Here is a 24,969-nt window from a genome sequence, read left to right on the forward strand (position 1 = left end):
ATTCATATCCTTTAAAATATTTTTATTAAATTATCTACTTGGAGAATAATTACAAAAGCTTTAAGCAGTAATTCCAAGTAATGAAAGGCATTTTAGTTTAAAAAACAAAAACAAAAATATCCTTATGATTTACTGCTTTATACACAGGAATGATTTATTTTACAAGCATTTGTAACATCAACCTATAAAATTAAAAACATTTCGTAATGTCTGAAATGCCAAGTGAAGTCCACAATGATAAGCTTTCACATAAAGCTGCCTATGAACAGGCTAAACTGAACTCTACAGTAACAACTCCACACAGAGTTTACACGACAGGCACTTTAAATCAGATACAGGAATCTTTCACAGTTAGTGTTGCTTTTTTTGAAGCTCATCTCATCAGAGGTAACCAACTAGTGAAGCCAGGATTTCCTGGTGCAGGACAGTTTGGTTCCAAATACTTCAGTTGTGATACATGCAAGACATGCCCTAAATAAGAAGGATCTTCTGAAAGAAAATGAAGAAAAACAAAAAAGCAGCCCGGAATAAAAGCATTTACAAGCATCTGCACAAGGCCTTTAGTCAGTGTTTTAAACCCCTTCATTCTCAGGTAAGGGATTAAGAGGCCGAGAGAGGTACCCTCGGCGAGGGTGAGGATACTGGAGGTTGGCAGTGTCGGCATCGCAAGAGTGCTCTACCAGAGGAGCAGGAGGAGGAAGGAGCTGGGCACAACTGGACCATCTTGATCCAGCCCGTGGGGAATCCAGAGGGGGAAAGAAATACCTGAAATAATGAAGACAGGAACAAAACACCAAAACAAAAACAACAGGGGGAAGGAGGGAGGGGGAAACAGAAGAAAAAGAGAAAAGCAGTAAATACAAAGAGAACCAAAGAAGAGAAAACATGCTGGAAAGAAAAAAAAGGAAAAAAAGCTTGTATATTCATGCCAAAAACCAATGGAACATAATAGTATAAATCAAGACTCTCACTTAAATCAAGGTTGCTTAAGCAAGTATAAAAATTTGGGAGAAAAAAAATCTGTTAAAGTTAAAATGCCAAAAAAATTATCAGTACATATGTTACAGAGACATTAATTTTTATAAATTTTAAAGCCTTATCTAATCTCTCATTTGATTCCGTAATTTACAAATCTAATATGCTTTCCATTTGGAGCACAGCTGCATTTGCTACAGCATCAGGCACAAGTGTTTAGTGCACACGATACTGTGGACAAACGCGAATACACTCTCACACTGGAAAGCTGACTACTGTAACATGCTTTTGAAAAATATAACCATTGAACAGTTTTGGTTTCCTGCAAAAAACTGAGAATCACTACAGGTTTGGTGTCTAAAAAGGCTCAAAGAATTATAGTCTGTTATTCTGCCATCTTATAACTTACCCGTAATATGTATGCAATTTAGTAAATAAAAAGGTGCATAAGTTTGTCAAAGTCAAGAGTTTTAGCAGACAGGAATTCACTGAAACAACACATTAAAAATCCTGAGACATGGAATTTCAACTGCATGCAAATTTTCAGCAAAATGTCAACTCTTCTTCTGTTTCCAAATTGTCTAAAAGGAAACCAAGTTGTATAGAAGCACACCATCAGCATTCAAGCACATAATAGAAACAGCCGTCTCTTTACTGAGTACGGGATGAAAATTTAAAAGTGCTTCCACTATTTTACTACCAAAAAAAAACTGCAGCAAATGCTAATGTGGATGTTTAGCTATAAGCCATTTTATCTGAACTCTGGTGCTACGTAAACTATCTGCTCCTTTACTAGTATTTTTAATTACAAGAAAAACCAGTTGTGTAGATAATATCACCTATAAAGCAATTCTACAAAAGGTAAACAAATTAGCACTCAAAACAATCTTTATGAAAAATATTTATTCAATTTTCAAATTAAAATTATAAAAACTCATCATTTTAGCTTATTGTTTTAGAAAATAAAAGACATATCCCTATATTTTCCAAATGGAATAATATTGTATTTTCCCTCCTCCCAATAGTTTATGAGGATAGTAGCAATTTTTTCCGTTTTTTTAAGCCCAAGTTAGTCTAAAGAACATTTCAAAAAATTGTTTTGGTGATATGTCTCAACAAAAAGCCTTTCCATTTATAGTGTCGGTAAACTGACTTGTACAAAAAATTATATACACTGCAATTTTAAAGGCCTTTCGGACTGTGTTTAGTAGTGATCAGGCTGCTGGTGCATCTTGGGAGAGATCAAACGGCGCTGGGGAAGGGGAAAAGGAGTTCGATTTCCATTCCTGTGTGCATGCAACAAGCAGCCAAACAGCAAAGTTACTCCAGCTAGCTTGTACTCAGCTGTGCTTTCTGTTAGAGGACATAATACAAATGGAAAAGGGAAAATGATCACAGATCCAACAGATGGTTATTGGCACAATCAGAAAACAGGTCAAACCACCAAAGCTATTTACAGAAGAAAATAACAGTACAAAAGCCGTAACCTAAAACAAGGCTTTAAAAATCAGCAACACTAGTATGCTTTCCTTCATAAAATAATCTGTTTTCTCTATGGTTAACTTGAAACTGCTTCTGTAGTTGCAAATACTTAAAACCTCAAAATCAAATAACAAGATTTCTTTATAAAAAATACAACAGTATCAAAACAACTGGGAAAATTAAAATATAATTTCTTCTTTGCTTTAGGGTGACAGTAGGATAACCACAGAGGAGTTTGAAGTTTCCCAAATCCTACTCTATCAATATTAATATGATATTCTATTATCTGAAAGCGACTCTTTATTGTATTGTATGTACTATAACCAAAGAAGCCATTAACTACAGACCCAAGAATGAAATACCAAGAATAAGTGTCACAGTTATTGGTGAATTACTTTATTCCACCTGCAAAGTCACTTTTTAGTATGGCTACCATGAGAGATGACTCAGCAATTAAAAGCATTGGCTGTTGCAGAGCAAACAGGTTTGATTGCCAGCACCCACATGGACGCTCGCTCACCTTCATCCTTAACTCCAGTTCTAGGGCATCTGACTCTTTCGGCTTCCAAAAACACTGCACAGATTGTGGTGCAGATATACAGGTAGGCAAAACAGCCACATACGTAAAATAAAAAGTGTGCCCAGGGTAGGGGATGGAGTTCCTAGTTTTCCCACAGAAGAGCCTACCTGCCAGCAGAAGATCCATTTAGTGAGTTCTGAAGATTTGGAATATTTGAGCTTAGTGAAGGATTTGAGTTTCCCAGTTGAGAACTCCCATTTACTGGGCTCCCATTACCTTTCAAAATACCAGTACACTTCCAATTGTCCATGTAATTAGCTGAAAGAAAAAAATAAGTCAAATACATTAATATGTTTAACATCTACTCATACCTGTACTGTCGAAAGATATTTGATCACACTGTGAACCTGAGAGTGTTGTTTACTGGAAAAACCCGTTTTTGGTTGTGATGTAGCTCAGGCCTACCACACACCTTTAATCCAAGAACTTTGTGCTTGAATATTGTAAATAGGATTAAATAAAGTCAAGCACAGGGCAGAGGCAGAGCAAGCAACCTAGTGAACCTAGGATTATTAAGAAGAAAAGAGAGAAAGAGGGAGTCAAGAGGACAGTTGGAGACGCACAAGAAGTAGAAGGGAGGGACACTGAATCTGAAATTTGTTTGAAAAGGTGGGAAACAGAGGCTTCAGGGACAACGGTCAGCTGGGTGCTTTCTCTGCCTTTCTGAGCTAGCATCTGGCTCCTGAGTGTCTATTGGTAAAATCAAACAGTTGAGATTTTGTTAAAAACAACACTGTAACTCTTCTCCTAAACCACAAAAAATAAGACAAAATATGGGTCACATTTAAAAAAAATTGTATGTATGTATACAACGATTGCCTAAATTCCATTCATGTGCATGTGTGCACATACATGCACAGCGAAACCAGATGGTGACTCCTTTCACTCTTCATCTTAGTTTTTGAGGTAAGGTCTCTTTCTGAACCTAGAGCCCACCAATTTAGTTACACCAACTGTCCAGGGAGCTCCAGGGACTTTACTGCAAACGAACAGGCCTGAGCTTTACATAGGGGCTAAAAATCTGAACTTAGGTCCTCGTGTTTTTACAGCAAGCACTTTACCAACTGAGCCATCTCCACAGCTCAGTAAGTGATGTTAACTTCCAGGTAAGCTTGTAAGCTTCAAAACAATTTTTTTTTAAAGATTTATTTATTTATTATGTATACAACATTCTGCCTCCATGCATGCCCACATGCCAGAAGAGGGCGCCAGATCTCATTACAGATGGTTGTGAGCCACCATGTGGTTGCTGGGAATTGAACTCATGACCTCTGGAAGAGCAGTCAGTGCTCTTAACCACTGAGCCATCTCTCCAGCCCCAAAACAATTTTTAGATGAGATACATAACCAAGTCTTTAAGGTTTTTGAAGAATTACTAGGGCTAAAGAGATGGCCCAGTGGTTAAGAGCACCTGGCTGCTCTTCCAGAGGACCAGGGTTCAATTCCCAGCACCCACTTGGCAGCTTACACCTATTCAGTTCCAGAGGATCTGACACTTTCATTCCAATGCACATAAAATAAAGCTAAATAAAAATTCTTTTAAAAAAAATTACTAATTTAAACCAGCCATGGTAACTCATACCTGTAATCAGAGTTTCAGGAAGCTGAGGCAGAAGGATTGCTCTGGGTTTGAGGCCATCCTGAGCTACACAGTGAGTTCCAGACTAGCCTAGCCAAAGAGCAAGATCCTGTCTCAAAAGTAATCTAAAAACACTAGAGCTTTTACCATCGATTTCCTGGCAAGAGAGTCAACGGAGACCATTCTCTAGTAACAATAGTTCCTATCCTAGTTCACTAATAAAATACCTGCCTTACAACCATGTGGACCTGAGTCTATCAAAAGAACCCACCAGATGAAGTGGCATGCCCTTGTAATACCAGCAATAGGGTGTCAGGGACAGACACGATCCCTGGGGTTCAACAGCTGGCCAACATAGCTTACTTGGCAAGTTCCCAGGCAAGAAAGACCTTGTCTCAAACCAAAAAGGTGGGTCATACCTGAATAACACACCCAAGGTTGTCCTCTAACCTGCACAAGTGTGTGCACACTCAAATTAGTATCAAAATAAAACCTTTAAAAAACAAATGAACTCAAATTCTTTGTCTTTCTTACAAAGAATCTATACAAGGAAGGGAGCTGTCTCTTGGCTATGCAATACACATTACATGGGTACCTGTGTAGATTATGGTCAGAGAGATATACTGATAAGAAAACCTCAGTGTGGCAGGTTAGTGGTTCATCCAATATGGTCTCATTCTTCAAATGCAAACCTGGTCGCTGAAGTCAACCCAGTGAATCAAAGTTGAAGACCTAATTGTGTTACTTAAGGTTTAAAAGCAAAAGGACAGACAAGTCCCTAAAATCAAATTGAGGAAAGTCAAGTCTGGGCTGATAGTACAGAATATATCCTAGGACTATCAGGGGAAGCCATCAAGGCTTAGCCAGACTGCACTTCACCGGCCAATCGATTGCACTTGTAAAGCTGATGTTTAGAATAGTGTGTCCTTTGTGACGCTACAGATGCCAAAGTCAGTGTCAATGGCTTGGACCAAGTCAAGTTCCCTCAGTGTAACACTACAAGAAGCACAGAATCAGAAAGACAGTAATCTTGAATTTTGGAGTCAAAAGAGAGGAAATAGAAAAGACAGTGACTTAAAGTCTGTGTGAGTGTGTGTGTATGAGTGCCACAGCACTAAAAGAGGTCAGCTTCAGCTGTCAGTCCTCTCACTTCGAGCCTGTTTAAGATAGGGACACTATTTTTCCACTGTTCTGCATTTACCAGGGTAGGGGCCCTGGAGCTGCTTATGATTCTCCTCTCTCTGCCTCCCAGTTCCCTACACTGAAACTGAGACACCTGAGCTATGTGTCTGGTTGTTAGGTGAGTTCTGGGGATTCAAACTCAGGTCCTCATTCATTTGAGGTCAACACTTTTACCAATGACCACCAGAGGCTTCTCCCAGAAAGCAGCCACATAAGTTAGCTTTCACTAGAGGCTGCATATTCTAATTAGTTTTAAAACAGGCTTTCTTCCACACAAAAATATTTCAACTGGCCATTAAAGTCTATGAACTAAGTAATCTGGTATTTCAAAATAGCACAAATAAGACAACTTTTTTGTTTGTTTTTGATTTTCGAGACAGGACTTCTTTGTGTAGTTTTGGAGCCTGTCCTGGAACTAGCTCTTGTAGCCTCAAACTCAAGAGATTTGCCTGCCTCTGCCTCCCCGAGTGCTAGGATTAAAGGTGTGTGTCACCACCGCTCAGTGACAATTATTTTAAAACAATATTAAAGACAATTTTTAAAAAATGTTTCAGTAGTGAGTTCCAGGACAGCCAAGAATACACACAGAAACCCTGTCATTCATATATATATATATATATCATGTTTTATTTCAGAGTTTACACTTTTAAATGGAAAGTAAACAGAAGTAACAATTATCCCTCCACTAAAACCCTTACCTTTCCACAACCTCACACAGCCGTCATCTCCTGAGGACGCTAGTACTGTTCCTGTAATGTTCCAGCTCACCCTCCAGACCTGAGAATTATGATTATCAAACTGAGCCACAATATGGATTTCAAATTTTGTGGGACCACCAGAAGAAGTAAGTTCTTTCCTACAACAAGATTAATGAAGTTTTCATAAAAATGTGTCGTATGTATACACACGCTCTCACACATAAACACATAATTTAAGTAAGAAATACTAACACAAATAAATATGCTTCTCATATTTTTCCCTAACAGCACACCTATGTCCCCGACCACTGAGCCCTTAGGCTACACAAGAGTCACTTTCTTTGGCTTCTCAAAACCTGGACTTATTTCATCCCACAGATGGTACTCAGTGACTTTTTCAGAAGAAAAAAACCAATTGAGCATATCATTCCCCAAAATGAGGTTCAGAATCCAATGACATGACAACTTTATATGACAGACTAGCAGAAAGAAGTACAGATCAGGAAAAGGACCTGAGACGATTCAAACTACACCCTCACTCCGAAAGGTGACACGGACTGTTTACCAGAGGATGCAGTCCTCAGACCCGCACCGCTACTGTCCTCTACAAAGACAATCAAAAGGAACATGTACTCTCAAATTCCTTATTTTAATTCGACTTACCTCACAGGTTTTAATGTGAAAATTCTTACATCTTTGGTTGCTATTGCCAGGATATGGAAAGATCTTCCCAAATTCGGAGCAAAGGCAATATCATGAACAGGATCTGTGACGGTCATAAGAGTTTCCGCTTTTGCATATTTCCTGATTCAAAAAAAAAAAAAAGAAAGAAGACATAAAACTTGGTACTAGAGAGATGGTTCTGTGGTCAAGAGCACTTGATATTCTTCCTGGACCACAGCTGGATTCTCAACACCTAGATCAGGTGGCTCACCACTGCCTATCACTCCAGCTTCAGGGGAAAATATTCTCTTCTGGTCTCTGTAGGCAACTGCACACATGCAGCATACACTCACATACACACACACACATAAATAAAACAAATCTTCTGTGAGTTCCAAGTCAGCCTAGGCTACATACTGAGATCCTGTCTCAAAATAAATAAATAAAACTTTTTAAAATTTTTCAGAAACTTGAAAAACTTCAATATATCTCCATTTTTCTCATACTGCTCACAATAAACGCTTGCCTTTGTAGGACACTGAAGAGCGGCCCAGACGATAAACTAACTCCTAAGTCCAAACTGGAGCCTATAAATATAACCTTATCAAAAACAATTTATCTGTTCTTATTCATTATTACAAGGGTAGGACTGACTCTGACATTTGGTGCCGTTAGAAAGACACAACGGTGAAGGGGCATGAAGTGAGGCTGCCACAGGCCGAGGCGCCTCTGGCTATCGAAACTAGAGCTGCCAGCAAGGCTTTCAAAGGAGCACAGCCAAACAACACCTTGATTTCAGACCTCTGGCCTCCAAACCTGCAAGTGAAGAAATTTCTGTTGGGTTAGCCCTAGAACCAAACAATATAAGGTTCAATCTTGCAATGTAAGTGTATATTAAGATATTTAATCAAAACTTGGCTAGACTAAAATCTGGTTTATTAGTAGGTATTTTTGTTTGTTTTTAAGAGAAGGGAAAGTGGTATGGTGGTTCATGCCTTTAATTCCAACACTTGGTAGGTAGAACTCTATTATGAGTTCAGCCTGGTCTACCTAGTGAGTTCCAGGCCAACCAAGACCACACACACAGTCTCCAACCAGAAGCAAGGAGGGAGAGAGGGAGGCAAGGAAGGAGGAAGAGATGAAGGAAAGGAGGGAGAGAGGGAGGAAATTAGTAGGCATGATGGCAGACACCTGTAACAACATCACTTAAGAAGTACGTAAGACCTTGGCGGTGGTGGCACACATCTTTAATCCCAGCACTCAGGAGGCAGAGAAAGGTCAATCTCTGTGAGTTCAAGGCCAGCCTGATCTACAGAGTTGAGTTCTAGGATAGGCTCCAAAGCTACACAGAGAAACCTGTCTTGAAAAAAAAACAGGGAGAAAAAGAACACAATAAAGACTGAGTTCCTGGCCAGGGCATACACCACCACCACTCAGCAACACTTAATACTCCTAACCGAAGCTTATGAAAAACTCAAAACACTTCTTAATCACCTATGTAAATGCACATACCTGTATCATCTTGCTATCTTCCCCCTTTCTCATTGTCCTAATTTTATGCCAAACATTAATAATCTCCCAACTGGATGACTGTAACAGCATCTTCATGCCGAATCCAATGATGCTCCTTCCACAATGCTTCTATCTACGGAAGTAACCTACCATCCGACCCTGTAGTTGCACTCACGTGACCAGCAGGATGACACTACAGCAATGGCACAGGCTCTTGAGTCCCATTTGCCTGTGATGTTCCGACCTGAGCCGTGACTGTGTCCTGTTCCCAGGTCTTATCAAATACTGTCTTCTGCACATAGAAGGCTAGCTAACTTGCGCTCACCCTCTAGGTCCTCCTCTAAGTGAACAATCCTAACCTAATCCTTAGGCCAGGATTCCCCAGGTAGAAAACTCTTCAACATCCTCATTCTTTTAGTTCAGAAGGTGTATCCCATTCCTTAGTATTGGTTTCCATTTTCTCGACAGGATGCTACATACTGAGATACTACTTGCCTTCTCTTCCACCCTACTTATTGGCAAACGAGCATATGCCTTAAGTACCACTCGGCAGACTGAAATGGGAAGATCAACTAAATGAACTTGCTCAAGACCAACCAGGGTAACAAAATGTAAAACCCAAAAGGGCTGAGAGATGGTTCAGAGGTTAAAAGCACTGTTTTTATTCCAGAGGTACTGAGTTCAATTCCTAGCAACCACATGGTAGCTCACAACCATCTGTAACAAGATCTGGGGCCCTCTTCTGGTCTGCAGGCATACATTAAGGAAGAACACTGTATATATAGTAAATATATATTTCTTTAAAAAAGAAAGGACGGAAGGAAGGAAGGAAAAAACAATGGGGCTGGGGAGATGGCTCAGCAGCTTAGACCACTGTTGCTCCTGCAGAGGACCTGGTTTTATTCCCAGCACCACAAGGTGGTTCCCACCAAACCACAACAGCAGTTCGAGGAGCCAATGACCAAGCATGCCCATGGTACACAGACATAAACGCAGGCAAAGCACTTGGAAAATAAATTTTTTTAAAAAATATTTATTTATTTATTTATTTATTATGTATACAATATTCTGTTTGCGTGTATGTCTCCAGGCCAGAAGAGGGCACCAGACCTCATTACAGATGGTTGTGAGCCACCATGTTGTTGCTGGGAATTGAACTCAGGACCTTTGGAAGAGCAGGCCATGCTCTTAACCACTGAGCCATCTCTCCAGCCCCCAGGAAAATAAATTTTTTTACAGAAGTAAAAACAAAACAAAAAAACCCAAAAACGAAAGCACAACACAGAACTTGATATGTCACAGGAAACCAGTGAATATGTACAATGCACATAATAAATAAAGGAATAATAACTAAAAAAATTCTGACCTGGTGTTTTCATTGTATTCAAAAATCTGAACCTTGGCCATGGCATTTGGACTGCTGTCATCACTTCCCACGGCGATCATGGGGGAGTGAGCACGAGAGCTAGGAATGAAGGGGACACTCGTAAGATGCTGAATTAACATAATTTAAAACCTACAAGTTAGCCAGTCCTGACTACCACATCTGATGTCCACTCCTGAGGCAGAGGCAGGTAGATCGCTGTGAGTTCGAGGCCAGCCTGGTCTACAAGAACTAGTTTCAGAACAGCCACCAAAGCTACAGAAAAACCTTGTCTCGAAAAAACCAAAAAAGAAAAAGAAAAAAAAAATTAAAGATGAAGCTCAGCATGAAACAGAAGCAAAATAAGCTCATATTCTCTCTACTCATTCTCTCTCCCTACTTTCAAGACAGAATTTCTCTGTGTAGCCCTGGCTGTCCTGGAACTTGCTCTATAGACCACGCTGGCTTCAAAATCACAGAGATCTGCCTGACTCTGCCTCAGGAGTGCATGTGCCACCCCTGCCTGGCTAACTTTCTTTCTTAAGGGAGGAATCTCTGTGGCTGGATAAATGGCTAAGGGTTAAGAGCACTGGATGATCACCCACATAGATGGTGGCTCACAATGACCTCTAACTCCAGTTCCAGAAAAGCTAATGCCCTTCTCTGGCTTCCATAGGCACTGCATGATTGTGCTGCACAAACATACAAGCAGGCAAAACAATAATACACATAAAATGTCAAAATTTTAAATTTTAAAAGTAATCATATAGTCTAAGAACTATATGACTAATATAGTTAATAATTTAATAAACAATAATAAATCCATTAGAACAGATAAATTTAAAACTGCAATTGCCCATAACTATAAAGATTACCATAAATACCTACTAGTAGTCATTTATGAATGAATGAGCTATCAATGAATATAAAGAGTTTAGATCTGAGACCAAGAACCAACAATATAAATGAAATACACACGAAATTGTGACCACCAGAATTAAAATCTAGAAATTAAACTAGTGACAGTATTTAATTTTAGAAAGATAACTTTCAGTTTTATTTTATACTCTTCTAAATATATTTGCATTTTTTTCTTAAGTAATTAAAAAAAAAAAGCAAACAGGGAAGCTGGAAAGATGGCTCAGCACTTAAGATCACCTGTTGCTTTTCCTGAAAATCCAGGTTCAGTTCCAAGCACCCACATGGTGACTCACAACGGTCTCTAACTCCAGTTCCAGGGATCTAACACCCTCCTCTTGCCTCTAAGGGCACCAGACACGCAGGTGACCACAGACACGTATAAGTTTCTTTAAAACATCGTTTAAAAGCAACTATGGCATAGTCACACAATCACAACCACTGTGGAGCATTTAAACAGAAATGATGTTTAAACGGATGTGGTGGCCATATTATTACTATCCCAGCACTCAGGAGGGTGAGGCAGGATAGTAAGTCCAACACCAGTGCTGGCCGGTTATACAGCAAGTTCTAAACTAGCAAAGGCAACACAGCAAGAAATCCCTGAAATGAATGAATGAAATGTTTTAAGAGAAATTCTATAAATTATATACCAATACATAAAGAAAGGCACACAAAGTATTTTTCTGTAAAGAAAAGGAACTTCAAGGAAAATATATGGGTTTTATACATATAGGGGTGTACCATGTCTCCTAGTGTTGGTATGTATCTCATTATGATGGTGGAAGGTCATTGGTTAATAAAGAAACCGCTTGGCCTGATAGGTTAGAACATAGGTGGGTGGAGTAAACAGAATGGAATGCTGGGAGGAAGAGGAGGTGAGGCAGATGCCATGCCACTCCTCTCCAGGGCAGATGCCGATGAAGCAAGCCGCCAGGTCAGACATGCTGAATCTTTCCTGGTAAGACTGGTGCTACACAGATTACTAAATATGGGTTAGGCAAGATGTGAGAATTAGCCATTAAGAGGCTAGAACTAATGGGCCAAGCAGTATTTAAAAGAATACAGTTTCCGTGTAATTATTTCGGGGCATTAGCTTGCCAGGCGGCTGGGAGCCGGGTGGCAGGAACGCGGCCTGCACAACATCATTATTTTTGCATATATCTGTCTCTTGAAAATATCCTAATTTTTATTGATTTATTTTGGTTTTTTGGGACAAGGTATCACTTTTTAGCTCTGGTTGTCCTGAAACTCGCTTTGTAGACCAGGCTGGCCTCAAACTCAGTGATCCGCCTGCTTCTGCCTCCCGAGTGCTAGGATAAAAGGCGTGCGCCACCACAGCCCGCTCTAATTTCTTTTTGCATACATAGAAAATGTTCTACATGTTTTCATCAAACTATTGATAATGGATGAATTCATCCGTGATAAGAGAGATAAGACACATACCCAGATAGGAAAGGGGAAACTTCCTTCTAGATTATTATTATGTAGTTACAAAGTACATCTGAGAAACCAAACTAACAAATTCTTAGTTTGAAAAACCTCTCGCCTGCTTTAGCAGACTTATCAAAGGTTTCTATGTAAGCTTACCTGGAAGGGTTCCAAGAAATGCAACTACAGCTCAGCTTACATGAGATCTCGTGCTGTAGAGACCACTGGCTGAGATTCATAACATCTGGAGCCTCATATATTCTTACTATGCCATCTGCTGAACAGGTTGCTAACATCAGACCCATATGTTTGGGAGCAAATTTCACATCAGTAACAGATGTTCTACTATCCACTAGAGTTGTCCTCTTCACCTGAAAAAAAAAAAACAAAAAACAAACAAACATATATATGATTTGGATCACACACAAAAAGAAAACGTGATGGATTTGAATAAGAAATGTTTCAGAATCACAAAGACATATCTGCCATTTACAAAGTGTTTATTCTTGCAAGAGTCACTTAAAGCCTCTCTTGGTTTGAAGCACTTTGCTTATATAACAACTACTAACAAATTAGTGAGCTGTAATTAACTACTGCCTTAAAAACAGAAGAGTCTTTCTACTATGTAAGCAATCACGCTGTGGTGTTTTCAAAGAAAATGGCCCACAAAGGGAGTGGCACCATTAGGAGATGTGGCCTTGCTGGAGTAGTGTGTCACTGTGTGGACGGGCTTTGGGGTCTTTTTGCTCAAGCTTCCCTCAGAGTGACAGTCAGTCAACTTCCCGATGCCGGCAAGATGTAGGATGCTCAGCTATTCCTCCAGCACCACATCTGCCTGCAGGCTGCTATGCTCCCGCCATGATGACAATGGACTAAATCTCTGAAACTGTTAGAGAACCCCCTCAATTAAATGCTTTACTTTATAAGCATTGATGTAGTCATAGAGTCTCATCACAGCTATAGAAACTCTAAATAAGACACTCAATAGACAGACTGATCCTCAAACCAGAAAACATTAGAAATTTTACAAAGAGCTGTCATACAAAGCATGCTACAAGTAGTAAATCAAATGAATTAGGATCCTCTAACAGTGAACATAAGGCCTGCGACTTCTATCAATGTCAGTAAAGAAATGGACTACATAAAAGACAGAAAAACACCTGCAGACTAAACTACCTTATGGCGGAACCAGGAGGCAAGAGAAAAGGAATATCTCACTGCACAAATCCTTTTATAGCTTTCAATTCTATGTTGTATGATTATTAAGAAAAACAAATTGAAAGGAAAATAAAATACTTTACATGATAAACTTCAGGGAAAAGTCTCATGATCTACTCCACTGCTTTTACAGTTGAGTAATGTGAGCAGCACACAGGTACTACTCCTGTCCAAAACCAATCATTTCGCTAAAGGCTGAGGTAGAACTTACAGTAGATGCAGATATGGAAACCACGGAGTGTAGCTCAGTGACAGTAGGAGCCCTGGGTTCAATTCAGAAGTCTAAAATCATGCACTAGTTACCAATCCAAATCATACAAAATAGACAGCTATATAGAATTGGGGGCAAAGCAAATACTGAGTTAATCACTAGAAATAATGATGGACCAAGTACCAGAGCAAGCCAAGCAAACGTGAAAGAAAGAGAAGAAAATATGAGTGGGAGGGAGGGAGGGAGGGAGGGAGGGAGGGAGGGAGGGAAGCGGACAGAGGGCAGTGTTAACAGTGTATCAGGGGCCAGGGTATTACTAAGGGTCTGAATGTTCACAGATCTGCTTTCCTGTATGACACTAAATATCTCACCCAGTGACTCTGTCCTCGAAGTTTATCGTTTGATTCTCCTACTATTTCTTCCCAAACAGCGGCTGTTCGGTCAAAAGAACAGGAAGCCAAAACTTGTCCAAATTCAGGATGAGCCCATGTCACACGCCACACAGATCCACTATGTGTCTGAGGGATTTAAAAACAGAACTTAGTTTACTATCTTCACACATGCAGTTTATTTGAGAAAATAGAACATGAGCTGTTTACTTCAGAAAGATGAGAAAGACACCAGCTTAACATCAAAATAAAGAGTTAATTTCTGGGGCTGGAGAAATGGCTCAACAGTTAAGAGCACTGCCTACTGTTCCAGAGGTCCTGAGTTCAATTCCCAGCAACCACGTGGTGCCTCACAACCATCTGTAGTAAGATTTGGTGTCCTCTTCTGGCCTGCAGAACGCTGTATATATAATGAATAAATAAAATCTTTAAAAAAAAAAAGAGTTAATTTCTTCTTCTGTAGACCAGGCTGACATGGAACTCAGAGATCGGCCTGCCTCTGCCTCCTGGGTTCAGAATTCTTTCTGAAGCCAGGCAGTAACTTCAACACGGTAACAATGTCACAAAGGGTAGACTGCCCCCTTGTTTGTCTCCTCTTTTGCGCTTCCCTTCAATTCTTACTTTAAAAAGCTGTTAACTAAAAGACACACTAAGTGATATTCGCTTAATCAAATGTTAAAATCCCATTCTAACTAAAGAATGAGGTCTGCACAAAGATGTCACCACAATTTTTAAAAATTTTAGTAACCAGACATGGTGGTGCATCTGTGAGCAAGGCCAGCCTGATCTACACAGCAAGTTCTAGGCCAGCCAGGACTACAAAGATCCTTGTCTCAAAAAAGAAAATTAAAAATTAAATAGCCTGGTGTGGTAGCAGGTGCTTATAATTCTAGCAGTTGGAAGACAGATACATACCAAGTTCCAGGCTATCTCAAACAAGCAAAAACAAAATTTTGAATCTCCACCAATAATCAACACAGAACACTTACTGGATGTTTCTAAAAAGCTTTGAAGTTATAGGACAGCACTGTGAAGACAGAGGGGTTTCCTTTGCACATGGCATGTTGCTAAACCTGCAATCTGTCACAATGACAGAAAGGAAACAGACATTTCTAACACTGAAAAACTGCCCATCAGCAGGTGAGTGGTGAAACAAATGTGGCTCATCTATACACTGAGACTGCTCAGTATTATATTAAAAACAAATAATGCTTGTGTGGTAGCACACGTCTTTAATGCCAGCACTTCGGGCATAGGAGGAGGTGTATCTCTGAGTTTGAGGCCAACTTAGTCTAGGCTGAGTTCTAGGACAGCCAGGGCTACACAGGGAGAACCTTTCTCAAAGAAAAAGCATAAAACACTGGTCTACAAGAGCTAGTTCCAGGACAGGCTCTAAAGCTACAGAGAAACCCTGTCTCAAAAAAAAAAACAAAAAACAAAACAAACAAACAAAAAAAACCCATAAATCACAACATGAATGAACCTTTGTTAAGGGAACTAACCAGATACAAAGGACAATATAAGTCATTAAGCTGCATCACCAAGTCCCATGTCAGCCCAGGTGACGACTCAGATGCTGTCACTGCAGCAAGCCCACCTTCAGGCACCCTTCCACCTTATATGTACTGCCATACCCAAGACCTCATGCAGCTGGGGCAGAAAGGAGGATCCGTGGACTCTTCTCCATCTCCTTTTACGATGGAACTACAGGGCCAGGGTATTCTGGAGGTCACCAGGGCAACTCAGCTTTGTGATGGCAGTAGTCATGTGAGGCCAGGAGAAAACAGGGCTGCTACATACAACATACGGTTTCATGACAAACACTCAGAAACTGCTTTGGCTACCATGGACTCCTCACAGGTCCACAGAGCAATAAACACAGGATGAAAAAGCAGCACTGTGCCTCATGTGTATAGGTCAAAGTCTTGTTGCTCTACACAGGCATGCCAATCACTTAGGAGTAGCTGTCTATCCCATCGCATCCCCTTTCAAGGCTGAAGCCATGGATAGAAATCCCTGTTCTCACTAAACCTGAAGTCACCTTGTTAGGGAAGAGCCAACCAGTAGAGGACAGATCTCCCCACATTAAAGGGCAAGCAATCAAAAATAAAGATAGAGCTGCACCCTATAAGCAGAAGTAAACGGTCTACGAGGACCAGACTAAGGAGGAAGACGGATCCTCAAGCAAAAATGGCCTTAAAGGCCTCTTGAGACCAACTTACAGAACTAGAGGTTGAGACAATGGTTTAAACCTAAAACTGATGCTAGTGCCTGAAAGGTACAGTTGGGGTCACCCAGCTACAAACCCTGTGACCTACAAGTGACCCCTCTTACAAGATATATTGAAGCAGCCGGGCGGTGGTGGCGCACACCTTTAATTCCAGCACTCAGGAGGCAGAGGCAGGCGGATCTCTGTGAGTTCGAGACCAGCCTGGTCTACAAGAGCTAGTTCCAGGACAGGCACCAAAACCACAGAGAAACCCTGTCTCGAAAAACAAACAAACAAACAAAAAAAAAAAAAGCTCTATTGAAGCAGTAGTGGCTAAGATATTGTAGAAGAGATCAACCACTTTCTGATTGAATTTAAGGCCCACTCCATAAAACAGAACTCATACCTGACTCTGCCAAAATGGCCAAAAACCTGTGACTAGGTACGTCACCTACTATTTTTTGATAAACAAACATAGTAATAAAATGTCTCCTAATGACGTACTGCTATACCCATAGATGCTCAACTCACATCAGAGAAGCTGTTTCCTGCAGTAGATGGGAATTAACACATCAAAAGGACCACAATTGGACAATGAGCAGAGTGATAGACTTTGAAACAGTCCTAAACAGGCTCAGGGATCTCTGCAGAAGAGAAGGTGAGAAGACTTTAAGAGCCAGAGGCAATGGAAACAGTGTCTTCCAGAACAAAAGGGCTGATGTTCAAACTCAGGGACACTATGGCTGCATACAACAGGGCTTGCACAGGTTCAAGCCAGGGGGTCCCAGGGCTGAAAGGGGAGACTGGACACAGAGTAGCACCCTAACCAAGAAGCTACCTGCAGTTGGTACCTGTCAGCAAAGGAAAAACCCAGTTTTCTCCAATGGAGTCTCAACACAAAAAGACCTCAGTGGTAATTTTGTGGGGTTTTGTTTCACTTTGCTTTCGTTTGATGTTCTTATGGTCTTCTGCTTGTTTTTTGCTTCATTTTTGTGGTTTTGTAAGTATTTTTTGTGAGGGGGTTGTTTTTGTTTCTTGATTTGTGTTTTTGTTTAACAGAGAAAGAGTATAAATTTGGGACTAATGAGGAGAGGAGGGAAAAAAGATGAAATATGCTGAAATCCTAGTAGTGGTTAAAGAATGCTACAAAAAATATTTTTACAGTCTTTAGTTTTGAGACAGGGTCTCACTCTGTAATCCAGGCTCGCCTCTAACTCATGGCAATCTCCTGCCTCAGCCCCTCCCCCCCCCAAAGCATTGGGATCCCATACCTGGGCACACCTACAAATTTTCTTATTCTCAAATTTCCTATTGCCTTAATAATAAAGTCATAATTTAATAAACCAGAAGCTATCTTTCCAGGAAAGAACAGCATATCAATTTTATCATTTTCTTGAAGCTGAACACCAAGTAATTAATACTAAAATAGCAAACATTTCAATTTTCTCAAACCATGTAAAAATAAAAACTAACCTTCCAACTAGCAGTGCAATGCCAATCTCCGCTTTCACTTTTATCCCAGACCTATAAAAAAAAAAGGCAAATGAGTATAAGCACAAGGAAAACATCAACGCCAACGCCACAGGAAGCAGCAGAAGGAAGCATTCACTCCCTAAGCAAATGTTCACTGGAAATCGTGTGCCGCAACACTGGGCTGAGCACTAAGGCATCCAAGAGCGCTAATAGGCAGTCAACAAATCCCCCCCCCCAGCCGGTTTTTTGTTTGTTTGGTACTGCCATCCACTGGTGATGTACTGATACTGAAGGCTAAGCCCAGGGTCTTGTGCCTGCTAAGTGTGATGTGAAGGCGGAGCTGAGCCATACCCCCAATCATGCTTTAGGAAGTAATGTTTGACTACTGAAACACTGTTCACAGCAGTTTAGGTTCCTGAATCTGGTGGATCATTGAGTGTGTATCTCTGTTTAAAGACATCTTATAAGTTAACATAAACTGTCAACTCGTCAGCATGGCAATCATTCCTGAAGGGCGCATATCACACACTGCTAAGGCACAAGACAACTCTAGAAAGTATTTCAGCATTGCCCCTGAAAACCATTTTCAGCTGTGAACTCACCAACACGAGGACAGAATAAGTGTACAAACTGTGGTACTGAGTGGACTGTGAACAAGATTTGTTTATAGTAATAGCCAAATACAAAGAGAGTCGTGCTGTTCCAGCTCAGCTAGGAAGATGCAATCAGGAGCCCTAGGCAGATGGGGATGGGGAGTTATTGGACACAGTATCGATTAAGAATAATGAGACTATTCTGCAGACAGATGGCCATCCTACATTTTTGTAAATGCCTGAGAAAGCACAGTGGGGCCAGGCATGGTGGCACACACCTTTAAATCAACTCTTGGGAGGCAGAGGCAAGTAGATCTAAGTTTCAGGCCAGCGTAGTCTACAATATGAGTTCCAGACCAGCTTGGAGGGAAAGGAGGAGCACAGTGGGTTTTCACTTTGAGGTAACAAATTAAATTTAATAAGAAAAAAAATAATGATGCATATTAATTTGTTATTCTGCTTTTCATTTTTTCTAGGGGAAAAAAATGCCATCCCAAGACAGAGGGGTACTTGACATTTGCTAAGCCTATTTTTTTTTACATCACTGTTAATATTAATAAGTTATTTTAGTTCTTTTTGTAGTCAGACATGGTCTATAATCCCAACACTTGGAAAACTGAAGGAGGAAGATTGACTGAGTTACACATATAGCAAGACTTTGTATAAAAAATGCCTGGGATACAGAGCATGATCTTGTAACAAAACCAAAAAAAAAAAAAAAAAAAGAAGAAGACAGGTGGTTGGTGATACATGTCTTTAACCCCAGAAGAGGATTTAATTTAATTAACTTAATATCAGGAGGCACTGTTGGGTTCTCCCTTCCACCTGAAGAAGGACCGTCAGACGAACTGACCACCAACCCTCTGAAACTATTCCACGACTGGGACTGACCACCCCATGAAGGCAGGGCTCCAGCATGGCTGTCTTTTTTACAATAACGAGCCTTAGGAACTCTCCGATGACCATTTCCACCAAGCAGGAGCCAAGTCAACCTGCTATAACAGATGCTAAAGGTTCATGGTTGTGGTTCAAAGACCCCATTCTCTGGTGTATAAGCAGGCTGCTGAGGCTCACTAAGTCAGTCAGCTGGAGGTCACTTTCCTGTCCCATCTCTCCTTGTGCGACAACATTATGCCTAATAAAAAGGCTTCCCAGATGGTCATTTCTTTTCTTTTTTTTTTTCTTTTCTTCGAAACAGGGTTTTTCTGTAGCTTTGGAGCCTGTCCTGAAACTAGCTTTTGTAGACCAGGCTGGTCTCGAACTCACAAAGATCCACCTGCCTCTGCCTCCTGAGTGCTGGGATTAAAGGCGTGCACCACCACTGCCCGGCTTCAGATGGTTATTTCTTGCCTACTTTCAGTAGCACGGGCAAAAGTGGTAACAAAAAAATCATCATCAGGGACAGCAGAGGCAGCACAGATTAGTAGTCCAGCGACCAAGCTGTGAAAGCGGCAAAGCAGTTTGGTGGCTTGACAGCTGAAGCAGCCCCTTCGCTGACTGTCTTTACATGTAAGTTTTGCGTGCAAAACTACTTTCTCTCCAAGTATTGCTATATTATCTTAGTCTAAACACCATTCCTAAGGGCTTAACTGATGTCCGTTACCTGTAACCAGCTGTACTTATCGGACAATAGTTGGCTCAGCCCTTAAAGGGACTCGGGTTCGGGTCTCCCAGCAAGATGGATCACAACCTTAAGTCCAAGGGATCAGACACTAGGCGGTGCACATACCTACATGCACGCAAATTAATCTTTAAAATTGAGGGGCTGGAGGAGTGGAGCCGTGCCTGGCGGCGCACATCTCTAATCACAACACTCCCGGCAGAGGCAGGTACAACACAGGGGCTACAGAACTGAGATCCTGTCTCCAAACAATAATATATCGTATCATATTCAACGGACACTCGTTATAATGATCTTCGGAGGCCACGGGAGCATGAACAAGAGTAAAAATGGCTAATCGGAGTTCATGCTTGGTAACCCCAACGTGGCTGAAGCTGAGACTGCAGGACTGAGACAGTCTCCAAAAACCAAGAACACAACTGCGCTGTGTGTATTTCCCCTTCATGGGAATCCAATCAGGGAAGCGTCCCAGCCAACACAGGCGAGGAGGCCCACAGAACTGAGACACACCACACGGCCAAAGGGAAAAGACATCCCCACGATGAGCCACCACAGTCGCGGCCCACCAGGTTCCGCGCCGGAAACTCGGCGCGCGCGTGCGCTCAGTGCCCGGAGGCCGGGAGTCCTCCCGCGCAGGCGCGACAGAGGGAGAGCGCCGCGAGCGCGGGCGGCCGTGACCCCACAATCCGCCGGCGGGGAGGGCTCTCGCCGCTTCCGGGGCGGCGGCGTCCGTGGCCGCGGGTCGCGTGCGTCTCGGTCGGATCTGCTCCAGTCCTCACCGCCTCCGTCCTTCCCTCCCTCCGTCCCCGGCCCCGAGCAGCCGAGCGCCCCGCACGCACCTTGACGCTTTGATCGCTGGAGCAGGTGGCCATCCGGCGCCCGTGGAAGTCGAAAGACACATCGTGGATGAGGTCCTTGTGGTCCGCCGCGATGCTGCGCGCCACAAACATGGCCGCCGCCGTCTGCTCGGCCGGCCTTCTGCCCGGCCTGCCTCCGAGAGGCCGGCGGTGGGGCGAGCAGCCCCTGAACCTCCGCGGAGGCGCGTACGTACGTCGGCCCGCGTCGGCCCGGCGCGCCACGCCCCGAGAGACACGCCCTGCGCGGGCGGAGCCTGTGCTCAAACCTCGCTGCAGCAGCCAGGCAAGCTGGGGATGCTGGAGGACGGAAAAGTGAAAACCCTTCCGGGGTCAACCTGCAGGTGTCTGCCTGTAAACACGTGATCGGTGCACCGGGCAAGTAGAGACTCCCGCTGCAGATTTGAACCTGGAGCTCAGCCGCGTCACTAGAGCCTCCCAGGAAGGATGGAGACGCCCAAAGATGTGGCTTAGCGAGCACGAGGTGACGCCGGAAGGATGGAGTTGAGACGAGAGATCGGAGGACCTGAGAAACAGTGGTCAGTCCTGAGAGATCTCACAGGGTCAGCCAAACCAGAATGAGGAAATAGAAGTTAAGTCACCTAGAGAAATTGCAGGACCCAAAATGATGTTCAGTATTTATTTGCACGGAGCCAGTCTTTAATGGAGAAGTAAGTGAAATAAAAAATAGCTTGCAGAGAGAAACCTATGATGGAAAATGCTCAAATCGGGAGGTTCAGACAAATCTAGGAAGTGATGGAACATTCATTGTACCAAGGTTTTTAGGTGGGAGGTTGGTTGTCATCTTTAATTCCCATGAAATATAACGTCTGCTTCTGGCTTCCATGGGCACGGGAATCATATAATGCACACGCATGGATACAGGTGAAACATGTATGCACACAAAAATAAACATTTAAAAAGAATGAGAATTGTGTTAAAAAGGAGACTAAAAAGATATCAAAATTATTGGCCTCCATTCTCTGATCGATCGATTTGTTTATAAACCTGTAGAGACAGGAAGTGAAATGATCTTATCAGTTCTTTTATTTTTTTCTTAATTTTCCTTAATCTTCTTTAAATTAAAAAAAAAATTGGACCAGCCTGCGGTGGTGGCCCACACCTTTAATCCCAGCACTTGAGAGGCAGGCAGATATTTGTGAGTTCAAGACCAGCCTTGTCTACAAGAATGAGTTACAGGACAGGCTCCAAAGCAACACAGAGAGAGCCTGTCTCAAAAAGCAAACAAAGATTTGGGCCTGGAGAGATGGCTTGTATGGTTCACCTCCTCTAATTCCAGCTTCAGAGACTCTGAAACATCTGGCTTCCATGAGAACCTGCACTCTCCGGCACACAACAGACACACATACACAGAGAGAGACGTAAATAAAAAAAAATTCTTTTTTGTGTGTTTCGTTTTTGAGACAGGGTTTCTCTGTGTAACAGTCCTGGCTGTCCTGTAGACTACCTGGCTTGGTTAGAATACTTCCTTTTTTTTATTTGCTTGTTTTGTTTTTCAAGACAGGATTTTTCTCTCCGTAGCTTTGGAATCTGTCCTAGAATTCACTTTGTAGACCAGGCTGACTTTGAACTCACAGAGTTTCGCCTGCCTCTGCCTCCCAAGTGCTGGGATTAAAGGCTTGTGCCACCACTGCCTGGCTCAAAGTAATTCTTTTAAAAATGTATTTTATTCCTATTTCAGAGGTAGACTCCAGGTGCATCAGTTGCACAGAAAGTGAATGATAACTGTAACCCCTTTATGTTGCACAGAAAATGAATAACTGTAACCTCTTTATGTTCTGAGACAGTTCCAGAAAAAACACTCACTATATAAAAGTACAATGTATACTTTTAAAAATAAATATTTGCGGGGGCTGGAGAGATGGCTCAGAGGTTAAGAGCAGTGGCTGTTCTTCCAGAGGTCCTGAGTTCAATTCCCACAACCATCTGTACTGAGATCTAGTGCCCTCCTCTGGCGTGTGGGCATATATCGAGGCAGAATGTTGTATACATAATAAATAAATAAATCTTAAAAAGAAAATAAATAAATATTTGCCTGGCAGTGATGGAGGAAGGTCATTGGTTAAATTAAAAGAAACTGCTTTGGCCCATCTCATTGGTTAGGAGATAGGTGGGAGGAGTAAACAGAACAGAACGCTGGGAGGAAGAGGAAGTGAGGTCAGACTCGACAGCTCTCCTCTCCGGAGCAGACACCTCAGAGAGAGACGCCATGCTACCTGCTCCAGGGAAGACGCACGCTATGAAGCTCCGACCCAGGATGGACTTAGGCTAGAATCTTCCCGGTAAGACCGGTGCTCACAGATTGTTAGAGATGGGTTGATTGGGATATCAGAATTAGCCAGTAAGGGCTAGAGCTAAGGGCCAAGCAGTGATTAAAAGAATACAGTGTCTGTGTAATTATTTCGGGGCATAAGCTAGCCAGGCAGGCGGCTGGGGTTTTGGGGACGCAGCCCCGCCGCTCATATTACTACGTGGCAGTGGTGGCGCTGGCTTTTAATCCCAACACTTGGGAGGCAGAGGCAGGTGAATCTCTGTGAATTCGAGGCCAGCCTGGTCTACAAGAGCTAGTTTCAGGACAGGCTCCAAATCTGCAGAGAAACCCTATCTTGAAGAAAAAAAAAAAAAAATATATATATATATATATATATATATATATATATATATATATAAACACTAAGCAATCTTTGTTTGTTTGGATACAGGGTTTCTCAAACTCAGAGATCTGCCTCCCAAATGTTGGGATTAAAGGCCTGCACTACCACCACCCAGTTAACCTTAATTATTTTTTAAAGATTAATTTTATTTTATGTGTATGAGTGGATTGCTTGCGTGTTTGTAGTATATCACTTGTGTATGCAGTACCTGTAGAGGTCAGAAGAGAGTGTCAGATTCCCTAGAACTGGAGTTACAAACAGATTTTGAGCTGCCATGTGGATGCTGTAAGCTGAACCCAGGTCCTCTGTAAAAGCAGCCAGTAATCTTAACTGCTGGGCCGGGCGGTGGTGGCGCACTCCTTTAATCCCAGCACTCGGGAGGCTGAGGCAGGTGGATCTCTGTGAGTTCGAGACCAGCCTGGTCTAAATCTTAACTGCTGGGACATTGTTCCAGCTCCTAGACACCAAGTTTATATAGAGATAGTAAACATTATCTGAAAGTAGAATATGAAATAGAGGGAATGGGATTTTTAGAAGAAGAAATGCTAGGCAGTGGTGGCACTCACCTTTAATCTCAGCACTTGGGAGGCAGAGGCAGGAGATCTCTGTGGTTTTGAGCCCAGCCTAGTCTACATAATGAGTTCCAGGACAGCTAAGGCTACCAAGAGAAACCGTCTCAGAAAAACAAACCTAAGTTTTTATAGTGCTTTGAGATTCACAGAGAAATTGACAGAAAATACATTCAGAACTCTCCTAAATAGACCCTTGCATGCACACAATGCCCTCTGCTATCTACATTCTACAGCGTGGCAGGCACTGTTGTTATTTGTTACAACATAGCAGCAACACCAAAGCCTGTAATTTTTACATAAGGGCTCATTCTTGGTATATGTTCTGTAGGTTTTGACAAACATAAAATGGCTTGTATCCATCACTGTAAAATCATACAAAATAGTTTCCTTGCCCTAACAGTCCTGCGCTCCCCTAAAAATCACTGGCCTCTCCATTAACCTCTCCAAACCACCTGTGAAGCTGTCCCCCACCCACACTGAAATGGTGACTGGCTTGGTCTTTTTGTTTTGTTTTGTTTTTTGAGACAGGGTTTCTCTGGCTTTGGAGCCTGTCCTGGAACTAGCTCTGTAGACCAGGCTGGTCTCGAACTCACAGAGAAGTTGCGTGCCTCTGCCTCCCGAGTGCTGGGATTAAAGGTGTGCGCCACCATCACTCGGCGACTGGCTTGATCTTGTACGGGTCTTGTGCAGGCGGTCACAGCTGCTTTCAAGTCATGTGTGCAATCTCCAGAAAACAGTTTCTCAGCAGCTCCCCACCCCACAATCCCTGGC

The 24,969-nt window shown here is 42.1% G+C and overlaps 1 protein-coding gene across 2 annotated transcripts; it reads right to left on the reverse strand.

The window, feature by feature from the left end:
- Nucleotide 1: 1 nt before the first annotated feature.
- Seh1l (SEH1 like nucleoporin) lies at nucleotides 2-21,184 on the reverse strand. Of its 2 annotated transcripts, none has more exons than XM_075968408.1 (9): nucleotides 20,937-21,184; nucleotides 17,884-17,934; nucleotides 14,184-14,330; nucleotides 12,543-12,754; nucleotides 10,038-10,136; nucleotides 7,160-7,300; nucleotides 6,497-6,654; nucleotides 3,145-3,295; nucleotides 2-765 (listed from the first exon to the last, which is right to left on the reverse strand). In XM_075968408.1, the coding sequence occupies exons 1-9, from the start codon at nucleotides 21,045-21,047 to the stop codon at nucleotides 573-575; spliced, it is 1,263 nt and encodes a 420-aa protein (XP_075824523.1). In that variant the 5' UTR covers nucleotides 21,048-21,184; the 3' UTR covers nucleotides 2-572. The 2 variants fall into 2 exon arrangements, with proteins under 2 accessions (XP_075824523.1, XP_075824522.1); XM_075968407.1 differs by lacking the exon at nucleotides 2-765 and adding an exon at nucleotides 1,861-2,328 and having other exon boundaries at nucleotides 20,937-21,170.
- Between the last annotated feature and the right edge of the window lie 3,785 nt (nucleotides 21,185-24,969).

The sequence above is a fragment of the Microtus pennsylvanicus genome, chromosome 4 (genome assembly GCF_037038515.1).
Source record: "Microtus pennsylvanicus isolate mMicPen1 chromosome 4, mMicPen1.hap1, whole genome shotgun sequence".
NCBI classification, from domain to species: domain Eukaryota; kingdom Metazoa; phylum Chordata; class Mammalia; order Rodentia; family Cricetidae; genus Microtus; species Microtus pennsylvanicus.

Coding starts and splice junctions, on each gene's coding strand:
- Seh1l (XM_075968408.1), bottom strand. CDS start 21,047: ATGTTTGTGGCGCGCAGCATCGCGGCGGACCACAAGGACCTCATCCAC. Junction 17,935..20,936: donor CCAGCGATCAAAGCGTCAAG/GTGCGTGCGGGG, acceptor TTTTTTTTATAG/GTCTGGGATAAAAGTGAAAG. Junction 6,655..7,159: donor TTCACATTAAAACCTGTGAG/GTAAGTCGAATT, acceptor ATCTTGTTGTAG/GAAAGAACTTACTTCTTCTG.